This window comes from Rosa chinensis, chromosome 2, assembly GCF_002994745.2.
Source record: "Rosa chinensis cultivar Old Blush chromosome 2, RchiOBHm-V2, whole genome shotgun sequence".
NCBI lineage: Eukaryota > Viridiplantae > Streptophyta > Magnoliopsida > Rosales > Rosaceae > Rosa > Rosa chinensis.
In genome coordinates, this window is record NC_037089.1 from 61,669,304 (window position 1) to 61,681,916 (window position 12,613).

General features: G+C 36.1%; 2 protein-coding genes and 1 long non-coding RNA gene across 3 annotated transcripts; 2 read left to right on the forward strand and 1 right to left on the reverse strand.

The window, feature by feature from the left end:
• Window positions 1–1,277: 1,277 nt before the first annotated feature.
• LOC112184695 lies at window positions 1,278–1,826 on the forward strand. Its single transcript, XM_024322935.1, has one exon. It carries the CDS (start codon window positions 1,278–1,280, stop codon window positions 1,824–1,826), a length of 549 nt encoding a protein of 182 aa, XP_024178703.1.
• A 7,142-nt stretch (window positions 1,827–8,968) lies between these two features.
• On the reverse strand, window positions 8,969–9,658 carry LOC112190334. The gene is made up of 2 exons (XR_002932356.2): window positions 9,550–9,658; window positions 8,969–9,268 (listed from the first exon to the last, which is right to left on the reverse strand). It is a non-coding gene; the product is annotated as an uncharacterized LOC112190334 (long non-coding RNA).
• A 547-nt stretch (window positions 9,659–10,205) lies between these two features.
• Window positions 10,206–11,449, forward strand: LOC112189685 (transcription factor GTE9-like). Its single transcript, XM_040514872.1, has 3 exons — window positions 10,206–10,585; window positions 10,643–11,155; window positions 11,292–11,449. The coding sequence occupies exons 1-3, from the start codon at window positions 10,234–10,236 to the stop codon at window positions 11,432–11,434; spliced, it is 1,008 nt and encodes a 335-aa protein (XP_040370806.1). The 5' UTR covers window positions 10,206–10,233; the 3' UTR covers window positions 11,435–11,449.
• Window positions 11,450–12,613: the final 1,164 nt, after the last annotated feature.

Below are 12,613 nucleotides of genomic sequence, written 5' to 3' on the forward strand. Positions count from 1 at the left end.
CTATTCTGCAGATTATGTGATTGTTATGCAGCTGGTTTATTGTTCTTGATGTGTGTTGTATGATATGATCTTGTGGTTGATGTGTTGTTTGTTGCATCATGTAGTTTTAACAAATGGTATCAGAGCTTAGGAACTTCATAAAACACATATCATGCGTTTTTTGTTTTGGTTCAGAAAATTCATATTGTGAAAACTATTTTCTAAAAAATAAAATATATTTTCTTTTTAGACTAAAAGCAGGCCTTAAGTGGTTTTAACCCGGCTTTAATACTAATCCAATTCATTAAGCAAATAGGCCCAAACCCGAGTCCAAAATTAATATATAAATTAAAGAATATTACCGTTGGAACATAACGATCACTTTTGCTTTAGGGATCGGATTGAGTTAGGGCTCACTGAGAAGATTTCTCGGTTATGGGATTCAAGACCCCTCTTTAGAATTGATTGGATCATGTGGAAGGGTTGAAATTTGCTGCTTGTTTTCTTTTGCTTCCGCTATAAATATTTGTTGCAGCGCTGTAGCAGAGGCCAAGGTATGTTCATTGGGAATCCCAGAACTTGTATTTCAATTTCTGCATATGGAAAGGGTTGTCATATGGATTACTGTTTAGCATATGGAAAGGGTTGTCATAATCATATTTGGAATGCTTGATCATGCATATTGAAGGAATTCTGCATATATGGTTGAATGACTTACTGTAATCGTGTGATATGAAGTTTTGGTTTTGAGAACTATATGATTACTGTGATGGTATGATTTGATGATTTTGATTGAGTATTGGTTGTTTTAAGTATGCTATGGTTTTTAGTTAACAATTAGGAATATATCTCCCAACATAAAATCTGCAGTATTGTTATTTTCATGGCATAAATTAATAAGTTCATACAGAAACTGAGCAGATTTTATGTTAAGAGATTGTATATCATGACTTGTATATCATATTCTTGAACTATACCCATATTCTTGAACTATATGACTTGTATTCATCAAATCATCAAATATTCCCAGACTTGTATATCATGTATCTGCTAAAATTTTAAAGCTCATGACTGCTTTTGAATTTTATGTCTTTTGCTTGTGTTATTCAAATACATGATTTTGTTTTAAAGATTAACACACAGATAAAATCTTTTACTGCAGAAATCTTATTTTCTTTATTTTTCTGTGTTTTTTAGGTCTAAATGTGGTCACTATAGGCCAAATTCAGTTGCTAAATGGATGGAATTATAAGAAGTGGAGAAACCAAGTTGAATTTTATCTGTCTATGCATCAAAATATGGATCTTTGCTTGATTGAGGAACAGCCATTAGAGCTAGACACTGAGAGCATAGAAGAAGATAGAAAATACTATAAGGAGTGGTATAGCGCCAATAGGAAAGCCAAAAATGTGATAAGAACCTCTATGTCTGACACAGTTAGGGGCTCGATCATTGAGCCAGAGCTTGCCATGGATTTCCTAGAAGCCATAGGAGATAAATATCAAGAGAGTGACAAAGCTGAGGTTGCTAGGCTATCCAAAAGATTTAATGAGCTGGAGTTTTCAGGAAAAGGAAGTGTGAGGGAGCACATTATGGAGCTAATTGACCTCAACTCGAGGCTGAGGGATTTAGACATGGGAGTTAAAGACTCTCAGGTAGTGCATGTGGCACTTCAGTCATTGCCTAACACCTACAGTAACCTGAGAACCTCCTACCATGCCCAAGAGTCTAACTGGGATTTGAACAAGTTAATTTCTATCTGTGTAGTAGAGGAAGAGAGAATCAGGAAGCAAGGCAGACCAGCTATTGCATTCAACCTAGTTGAGAAGCCTAAGTGGAAGAAATAGAACAAACTTAAGGCCAAGAAGACTACCACCACTAAAGTACCCGGCAAACCTGCAGAACATAAAGCTGAGAAACCTTTTAAGTTTAAGTGCTATTTTTGCAAGAAAATAGGGCACATGAAGAGAGACTGCAGTGGTTTCAAGGCTTGGGTGATAAAGAAGGGTGAGTCTTTTCCAAATTCTGTCTTTTCTCTAGAAGTTAATTTTGTTAATATAGCATCTCACTCTTACTGGTTAGACTCAGGCTCACCTATACACATTACGAATTCCTTGCAGGGTTTAACAAACAGGAGGACACCAAAGAAAAGTGAGGTCCAAGTCTGTGTGGGGAATGGTTCGAGGGTAGCAGTTAAGGCCATTGGGACTCTGAAGATTGATTTAGGCTTAGGAAATTTTCTTTTTCTAGATAGTGTTTATTATATTCCTTCTTTGAAAAGGAATTTGATTTCAGTAGGTCTTTTAGTTAAGATTGGTTGCAAACTCATTATTGATTTCAGTGGAATAAAGTTGTTTCAGGATTCAAATTATCTTGGCTGTGGTGTGTTTATGCATGATTATTTGAAATTAAATTGTTCTGTTGCTCAACAGGAGATTATGTTGATTGAAAATAATCAAAACACTATTAAGGATAACACTGTCACAGGTACAAAAAGAACATTGTTCAATAATAAGTCTGCAAATATATGGCATAGAAGATTAGGCCATATATCTAAAGAAAGACTGAAAACACTCGAGAAAAACAAAATTTTACCTGCATTGGATTATACTGATTTAAATGACTGCATTGAGTGTTTTAAAGGTAAATTGACAAACTGCAGAAAGAAAAAGGCCTTAAGAAGTCAAAACCTATTAGAACTAATACATACAGACATATATGGTCCATTTAAACACAAAACTATCTGTGGAAATTTTTACTTCATCACATTCATAGACGATTTTTCCAGGTACTGCTATATCTATTTACTGTCAGAAAAATCACAAGCTCTAGATGCATTCAAAATTTATAAAACTGAAGTTGAATTGCAACTAGAGAAGAAAATTAAGCTAGTGAGATCTGATAAGGGAGGGGAGTTCTATGGGAAACACACTAAAGCAGGCCAGCAGAAGGGTCCTTTTGCACTATATTTTCAGGAAAATGGCATTAAGGCTCAGTACACAACTCCCTATAATCCTACACAAAATGGAGTAGCAGAAAGGAAAAATAGGACTTTATTAAACATGGTGAGAAGTATGATGTGCACTACAGGCCTACCTATATTTTTATGGGGTGAAGCTCTTAAGACTGCAAATTATATTTGCAATAGATCACCCAGTAAATCAGTAGACAAAACACCTTTTGAGTTATGGTGTGGAAGGCAACCTAGCTTGCATCACTGCCATGTGTGGGGATGCAAGGCTGAGGCAAAGTTGCCAAATGCACAGACACAGAAACTTGAATCCAAAACAGTCAGTTGCCATTTTATTGGCTACTGTGAGAAATCTAAAGGCTATAGGTTCTATGCAACTCAAAATTTTACCAGAACTTTTGAAACTCATCAAGCAAAATTTCTGGATGAAGGATTTAGTAATACTAACTTTGAAGACTTGTCCTTGGAGTTAGAAGAAATTACTGAAAATCAAAATTTACAGAATATCTTACCTTTAATTCAGTCAAACAATGCAGATACAGAAACTCCAAGCCAAAATCAAGCTTTAGAAGAACCAATAGGCTTAGAACCTCATATAGATGAACCTATGAATGATGTCCATTTAGAAAATAACCCTACAGAAGAACAAATTCCAACTTAGCCTAGGAGATCCCAGAGAGAAAGAAGACCAGTATATGGGCAAGATAGTGATTTTGTAGTGTACCTGCAAGAAACTGATATCCTAGGTGAAGATAATGATCATTCAAGCTTCAAGCAAGCTATTGAGAGCCATGAAGTTGAAGAATGGCAGAAGGCCTCGGCCATGAAGGCTGAGATTGAGTCAATGCAGCAGAATTCAGTATGGGAATTGGTTAAACCAAACCCAAATCAAAAACCAATAGGCTGCAAGTGGGTGTTTAAGACAAAGAGAGATGCAAATGGAAATGTAGAAAGGCATAAAGCCAGGCTAGTAGCTAAGGGTTTCACACAAAAGGAAGGGATAGACTATACAGAAACATTCTCTCCAGTTTCAACTAAAGACTCATTTAGGATTATAATGGCTCTAGTAGCTCATTATAATATGGAGCTGCATCAAATGGATGTGAAAACAGCATTTTTGAATGGAGAGTTAGATGAGGTCATATATATGAAACAACCTGAAGGTTTTGTGAAAACAGGAAAAGAAGATCATGTATGCAAACTGAAAAGATCAATTTATGGACTTAAGCAGGCTTCTAGACAATGGTATAAGAAGTTTGATTCAGTGATTTCATCTTTTGGCTTTTCAGAAAATATTGTAGATGAATGTGTATACATTAAGACAGTTGGGAATAATTTTATTTTTCTTATACTGTATGTGGATGATATTCTTTTAGCTAGTACTGACTTTAAATTGCTTAGAGATACCAAAGCTTTTCTGTCTAAAAATTTCGACATGAAAGATTTGGGTGAGGCATCCTATGTTTTAGGAATTGAAATTAAGAGAGACAGGTCACAAGGCTTATTAGGCTTATCTCAACACAATTACATCACAAAAGTGTTGAAGAGATTTGGTATGGAATCTTGTGCTTCAGGTGATGCACCTATGACAAAGGGTGACAAACTGTCCAAAAACAAAAATTCTAAAAATGGGGGGAAGATGTCTGATATGGAAAGCAAGCCTTATGCTAGGTTAATTGGTAGCCTAATGTATGCACAGGTCTACACCAGACCTGATTTGTCATTTGCAGTTGGAATTTTATCTAGGTTTCAGTCTAATCCTACCCATGAACACTGGGTTGCAGGAAAGAAAGTGCTTAGATATCTGCAGAAAACCAAATCTCACATGTTAGTTTACAGACAAGTTAAGAAGCTTGAACTAGTTGGCTATACTGATTCAGACTTTGCAGGCCATTATCCGGATTCTAAAAAGTCCACATCTGGTTATGTCTTCATGCTTGCAGGAGAGGCTGTTGCATGGAAAACCATGAAACAATCATTGATTTCAACCTCCACTATGCAGGCTGAGTTCATAGCCATTTATGAAGGAGTCTGTGAAGGCTTGTGGATCAAAAAATTTCTATTGTATACTAAAGTATTAAGTTCAATTGTTTCAGATGCATTGAAGATATTTTGTGATAATGAGGCTGCAGTATTTTTTGGTAAAAACAGTAAGAGGTCCAACAACTCTAAACACATAGTTTTAAAATTCTATAGTGTTAGAGAAAGAGTGAAGCATGGTGAGATAAATGTTTTGAACATAAATACAGAGTCACAGCTAGCAGATCCCTTCACTAAAGCATTATCAGTTACAAGTTTTCAGAAGCATACCAAGAACATGGGAATTCTATCTGAATTGGAGGCTTGAGTTCAGTGGGAGCCAATTTTAATTTTTAGAATTTTATTTTGTGTAATAGGATTCTTGCTCCAGTTATTGTCGTTTTTGTTTTTGCTTGTAATTTTGATACTGCAGTTTCTGAATAAAATGAGGTATTTCATTTATGTGTTCTTTTCGTTTTGGCATTATTTTAATTTCTGCAGTCTTGAAAATTATAGTTCTTGAACTTTAAAATATCAGTGTGTGTTGTCAAGTGAACTTTTCTGCATTGAGGAATTTTGCAGGTTCAGTTTCAGTTTTCAGTTAAGCAAATATCAGTTCACTAGTATTTTCAGTTTTGCTGTTAAGATTTTGAGTTGTCAAAATCATTCTGTTGGACTATGAGCATTGGATTTTTGCAGGTAGATATACTTATCCAAATTTTGCTCTTATTATCACTTTGAGCTTATGTGATTGCAGTATTTGATGTTAGTGATCTTTAATCAATCTGGTTATTTAATCAAAATTGGTTTGAGGTTCTGCATTATTTTCTGTAAATTGACCAAGCTGAATGAGCTATGAGTTTTTGTGTATTTCAGTGCACACTTCAGTTTGTTGTCTATATGGGGTTATTGGTTCAATTGTGTTATGTACAGACAATGTTAGTCCAAGTGGGAGAATGTTAGAATATGTGGACTTAACATTATCTTAATCACATTGAGATAAAACCAGTTGATTTAATCCTATGTAAATAACAAGAAGTACATGAATATAACTCTAATTCCAGTTATCTACGTGGGTGTATATCTCCTAGTAGAAGTAGGGAACTCATTTGTAATCAACCTGAATTACATTAAGTGTTTGTGATAAACTCTAAGTCTCCTATCTCGATAAACATGAAGAAGTGTTGGACTCCTTATGGGATGAGTCTAACGCGTGGTTTTGGCCAATATATAAAGGAGCAAAGTCCCTGTATTCATCACCATTGTTAAGCATTTTGTTCAGCCCCATTTTGAAGCTTTTGGTGTTGACATACAGAAGGCTTTCTGCTCTAGTTCTGCAACTATTCATTCTCGTTTCCAGTTGCTCAAGATGTCTAACCTTGGTCAAGTTGTTTCTGCAGGGATCCAAAGCGTCAATGATCCAGGTGGAGTCCTAGTGCAGCTAGGAAAGCTATTCTGCAGATTATGTGATTGTTATGCAGCTGGTTTATTGTTCTTGATGTGTGTTGTATGATATGATCTTGTGGTTGATGTGTTGTTTGTTGCATCATGTAGTTTTAACAACCCCTACCCCTGCCAACCATCACAGAGCCTGTGAAATAGCGGGAACCAATCTCCGAGGATCAACAACTCGAAGTTTTCAAGTGGATTCTGGAAGAGAAAAGAAAGTTTAGACCAAAGGATCCTGAAGAAAAGAAGCGCATTGATGAGGAGAAAGCCCTTCTGAAACAGTTTATCAGAGCAAAATCTCTTCCAAGAATCTAACTGTTAAAGCTTTGTTTTCAGAAAGGAAAACTACCACAAAACAAGGGTTTTCAAGTCATTCTTTGTTTTCTACTCATTTTGTGGGATTGTCTTAGAAGGTATCATGTCTGCACAAATTTAATCGTCGTTATCATTTGATGAAAGTTTGAAACTCTTATTCACATGTCTATGTTGTATTGAAGCCGCCCCCCCCCCCCCCCCCACATGCAACTATTAGTTTCTCAATTTCATGCACATGACTTTGAGATCTGAGACTTGACCATAACAAACTTGAGCCAAGAACATTTAGGAAACCAATTCACTATGATGGAAAGGTGAAGGTAAACAAAACAAACTTATAGATAGTCTGCGTCTGCTGTATAGGAAATGAACAATTTTTTTCACTTTGGCAAGTCTTCTTCTCAAGTGAAGCGTACTGCATAATTCTCCCTTCCTTCCTAACAAGGAAGCTCAGGTATGGTGACAAATACCATCTCTCTCCATGTCATTTTTGTTCGTCTTCTCTCATGCTATACAATATTTTCACTGGAACAAAATTATAGCATTTTTCTCAGGCCTTTTTGGGTCTTATTTTTTTTTCCTTTACAAACATTGGATGTGAACATCTTTTTAACTTAAAGTCGCCTAATAAATATGAAGACCTTCCAGAGAACAATACAGGATCGAATAGCATTATTTTTTCCCTTATGGTCACAAGGGTTATATGGGTTGTTTGTTCATAAGTTCTGCACCAAAAATAGACGAGGTCCAGCAGTTTTTACTCTCTCACTTTCATCACATTTGAGGACCCTTTCTTGTGTTTAAGACTGTTTGGCCATTAGAGAAAGGGATAGCATTGCCTATACTGGCATACTCATAGGGATTTATATAATGATTTTAATGAAAGATTATTTTGGAAAAGAGAAGAGGGCAAAGCGCATGTGGCTTCTAGGCCCCTACCATATAAAATGAGAGGAAGGATGGGAATGAATGGGACTTGAGAGGTTGGCCTAGCTAGTTTGTAGTTTTACACACAGAAGAGAGAATGATGATGATGGAGTAGTGTGGTTGGAGTTACTAAAGAGTTTCACATGAATGCACGAGGCCACCCAGCTGAGCCTTCTGCATATGGGCATATCAAATCCATAAGATCAATCATGGACTTGTGGAGACTTGTTTCTTAATTAATTTCTATATCTATATCTATTGTAAGCTTATGATGATAGCCATGAAGAGAAGAGTGATCGATGTATATAGCTTTGGAGTTGTTCTCTTGCAGATAATAACTAGCCGACTTGTGATATCAAGAACAGCCCAAGTGAATAGTCATGTAAGTCAATGGGTTAGCTCCATGCTTTCTAATGGGGATATCAAAAGTATTGGGATCCTGAGTTACGAGGAGATTTCGTCATCAACTCTGCATGCGTGGAAGGCTGTTGAGTTGGCAAGGGATTGTATCTGAAATCTGAACTGGAAGGCCAAACATGAGTCAGGTGGTGACAAGGCTCAAAGGCGAGTTGGCTCGAATAAATAAAAGTCGTGCGAGTGGAACAACCGATTCATCAATTGTGTTCTCCATGAATAATGAACTCAGTCCTAGTTTTAAATATCAAAACATTCTACTGAGATTTGTAGAGAGGTCATGATCCTAGTGAGTGAAAGTTTAGAAGAAATTAATGAGTACAGCATAAGAAATGTTCAACATCTTACATTCCAACTGGTGAGTTAAAGTATAAAACGTACCTTGGCCAAACCAGAAACCAGAATTTCTGGTTCTGCCCACCTGACCCTTAATGTTTATGGATCCAAAACTTTCCAGGGCAATCCACCTGCGGTTTCATATTCAAAACATCGATCATTCTATATTTCAACATTTCAACAATATCATTCACGGCATGAGTTCATCAAGTGAGTTTCCAAGGCTAGGACATCGTCATAATCGACTCATTTTCTACAAGAATAGACCAACAATTGGACATATTATAACAAAACTGGAATGGTCTTAGATTTTATTTTAGCAATAGCAATCTAAAGCAGATTGTGGTCGAACTAGAATGGTCTTGGAGCTATTTGGCGTCTACATTTGGGGAGTACGTGTTGATAGCTAGCCTAGCTTAAGTTTTTGATAATGATATGAAAAGTACGTAATGATCAAAGAATAAGTACCAAACAACCATGTAGCATTTTCATTAAAGGGGTTCCTTCAAACGGCGACCAAACTACAACAATCATGCCCCATTTTATGTAAATAGAGAGTTCAACAAACATTCCAATCAAAGAAGTTACACAAAAGGTCGAAAATACAATATTAACTTCTCATTTAGCTATAGTTGCATACAACTGATGCTCAATCAACCAACCTCTCTCACTTAGAAGAAGAGTCATGGCTACTGGAATCTTTGTGAATTATCGCCTGCACAATGGCTTCGACTTCTTCCTTCACCCTTTCACACACATTTGGTCCTTTCACTTCCTCAATTGGGGTGTTTTCATCAATTTCATTACACGTTCCATGCGTTTCTTTGTCATGATGTGGTGATTTCTCAGCGTGATGTCCTGGCGAATATCAATGTGCCATATCAAAATATATACCTAAAAAGATAGATAGATAGATTAACTTCTAGGTAAATCATTGTACATGATCTAAATCCTCTCCTACATAAATATGCGATTTTTACACAAAACCCATCATCAAGATTCAATTTTTATTCGGAATATTAATGGATCAATCTCACTCAGAATATGAACTAGAATATAGCAAAAGCAACCAAGAAAGCAGATAAATAACAAAAATAGATAATAACCTTGGTGATTCTGTAAATACAAAGAAATAATACCTGAGAGGTGTTTCAGCTCTTGCTTTGGTTCTGCCATTGGAGCTTCTGCTTGTGGGTCTTGAATCTCCTCTCTTTTCTCTGTTTCGAATTGAGTTAGTGTAAGTTATTAGTTTTTTTTTTCTTTTCAGAAAATAAAAAAGAAAAAAAAGTAGGTCATTGCAGAGAAAATAAAGTGGAAGAGAGAAAAATGAGTTGTGGATATTTTTTTTTAAAATTTTTTAAAGAAAAATGCATTTTGTAAATATCTTAATTATTCTTGTGATTTAATTAATTCTCAAAGTTTATTAATATTTAAGGGTCAATTCTCTCAAAATTTTAGATTTTGGCTAACAAACTCTTCTCTCTTAATAATAGTATAGATTATTATTATCTTTTAAAATTGAAAATGGTTTTTGAAGGGTTGCACGACGCCGTATTGGGAACCGACCCATTCCTTTTCCCTATATATTGCACGACGCCGTATTGGCAACCGACCCTTTCCTTTTCCCTATATATTGCACGACCGACCCTTTCCTTTTCCAATTCCGAGTGTGTGGGTCTTGCGTTTCATAAGGGATTTCCAATTGCACTCGCTTCGCTTATTTGTTTTCTTCGATCACTCTTAGTTTCTGCGTTATATCCGTCTCTTTCTGGGTTTTGCGCTTCAGAATTGCAGCCTGGGTTTTGCGCTTCAGAATTGCAGCTATGGGTTGCGATTCTAAAAGAAGGCGTAGAGAGGATGTGGGTGACACAACGATTTCATCATCCAAGAAGCAAAAGCTGATGCCGATGACAGGTTTGGAGCAGACCCAAAAGCTTCTTTGTTGCGGGATCTTGCAGGAGCTAATTGATCACCGTCATGGCTCTGTGGCTGTTCGAATCCCTGATTCTCAGGAGGTTCGAAGGCCTATGGATCTGTCCACCGTCAAATCCAAGTTGGAGAGAGACAACTACTCCAGTATTGATGCCTTTGTGGCCGATGTCAAGCTTACCTTCCAAAACGCGTTATGGTATTACTCTCTTGGAGAAAAACAGCATGCAATGGCCAAGAATCTTGGTAAGGTTTTTGAGGCTAAGTGGAAATTACGGTTTCCTGAAACTAGGTCTTCAAAAGCTTCTTGTGCTACTTTGGATAGGTCTGTGTCTCTTATTAGTCCATTAAGTCTTCAACAACTCAACAACAACAAAAGAGGAGGAGGGGCCAAGAGGTCATCCAGAAACCTTGACGAACAGAAGGGTTCTGCTTCTGCTATCACTTGTGCAGTGGATTGTGCAGTGGATAAAGATAAGGAACACCGAATCAAGCGCGGCCTTGACGAAGAGAAGGGTTCTGCTTCTGCTATCACTTGTGCAGTGAATAAATATAAGGAGCTCCGAATCAAACGGCTAAGGGAACAGGCTCGTAAGGAAATTTTGAGGGTTGAAGAGGCTGCTCGATTGAAAGTCGAGAATCCTTTACAAGATCTTCAACAACTCAACTTGTTGTGCACTGGTGGCATCAAACAGGATTCTTGTTACAGGGTGTATCGTTGGTTGACACTTGAGAAGTTGGGCATCTATTTGAAGAGGGATGAACTTGAACATGTTTATGAAGAGGATGAATTTCACATTGGAGATTGGGAAGAAGGTGAAATCCGTTGATGAAGCTCGAAGAATTTCCATTTTACTTAATTGATTATCACTTCTTTAACTTGAAATTAAAGAAACTGTTTTTTCTTCTCTAATTGTCTGTCCCTTGCTTTGTGATTTGTTATGGTGAGCAGATGGAGAACAGAGTCCACAAACAACGAAATATTACATCCACATATGGTGGCATATCATCATCATCAAGTACATACTGCTACGTAGCAAAATTTATTCTATGTACAAAAATTCATGTAATGGTGACAGAAACTTTTGTAGGTGAGTATTTGATTGCATTTGGTGCTGTGTTCCGAATTGGAATAAGTTCTACTATACGTGTTAGGATTTTGCTTATAAGTGTTCGATTGCTTTCATTACATATGGTAGATTGCCTCATGAGTTGGCAAGTAGTCTAACCACTCCAGTCCTTAAAGTGGTAGATCTTTCCTTGTTCGTTTTCGTTTTATGTGAAAATTGTAGTAGAGACTGTAATTAATCGAACTATGGTTCAAGGGTTCAAAAAATATATACATATGAAGTGGCATTTTTACATTTCAAATCTCATGCTCTTTCACTTCTTCCCCTCTTCCTCTTAATATTTCGTCTTTTCTTTGCAAAAGGTTGAAATATAAGCAACGAAGGGTTTGACAATAAAAGGTTTTTTAAATAATACGTATTGCGTTTCTTAATGGTCCATGTAAGAGTTTTGACACTGATATACATACATATTTGGTATTTTTCACGAGTACTCCCTTATTTTGACGCCAATTATTAAAGATCAACAATTCTTTGTCAGTGCTCTTAAAAAAAAAAAAAAAAAAACTTAAAAAAAAAAAAAAAAAGGAGTGGGGCGGCGGGTCTTTGCTGATGGATGATTGCTCGTTAAAATTACTGAATGGGCGACTTTCACTTTCTAGAGTGCAGCATTCCAGTAAAGCTTCAATTCACTGGCCACTAAAAGGAAATAAATAAATAAATTATAGACAAAAGAGATATTAGAAATCATTGTTGAACTCCAACACCTTTAATTCTCCTATGTTCTTTGTTATTTTGAAGATTCTTCATTGATCATTTTATTATTATCTGTATCTTATAAATTTATTTTTCTATTTAGAACTTTTTTTTCATAATTCAATTATGGTTCTCAATTGCTATATTCTTCTACTATGTCATTTAGTCTTTTTATTTAGGTTCATTTAATAAAGCAGTTAAAAAAAAAACTCAATGCTATCTAGTATGGGACTCCCATGTCTAGAGTTAGAGTCCCAACTCCCACTAGTTTGTGATCAGCACATTTGATGTAATTCATCAAATGATCACTTAATTATATTTGATGTAATTCAATGAGTTAAAGTGAATAATATTTTGCAAAAATGATCTTTAAATATTAATATAACTTTTGAACCGTTAATCATATATTTATATTGCCCATAATAGAGAATTTGGACACATAAATGATAAA

Bases quoted from the DNA above. Each gene is read 5' to 3' on its own strand.
- LOC112184695 (XM_024322935.1), top strand. From the start codon at position 1,278: ATGGATCTTTGCTTGATTGAGGAACAGCCATTAGAGCTAGACACTGAG.
- LOC112189685 (XM_040514872.1), top strand. From the start codon at position 10,234: ATGGGTTGCGATTCTAAAAGAAGGCGTAGAGAGGATGTGGGTGACACA. The intron at 10,586-10,642 runs GTAAGGTTTTTG...GGTCTTCAAAAG, and splicing joins TGCAATGGCCAAGAATCTTG to CTTCTTGTGCTACTTTGGAT. The intron at 11,156-11,291 runs GTGAAATCCGTT...TATGGTGAGCAG, and splicing joins CATTGGAGATTGGGAAGAAG to ATGGAGAACAGAGTCCACAA.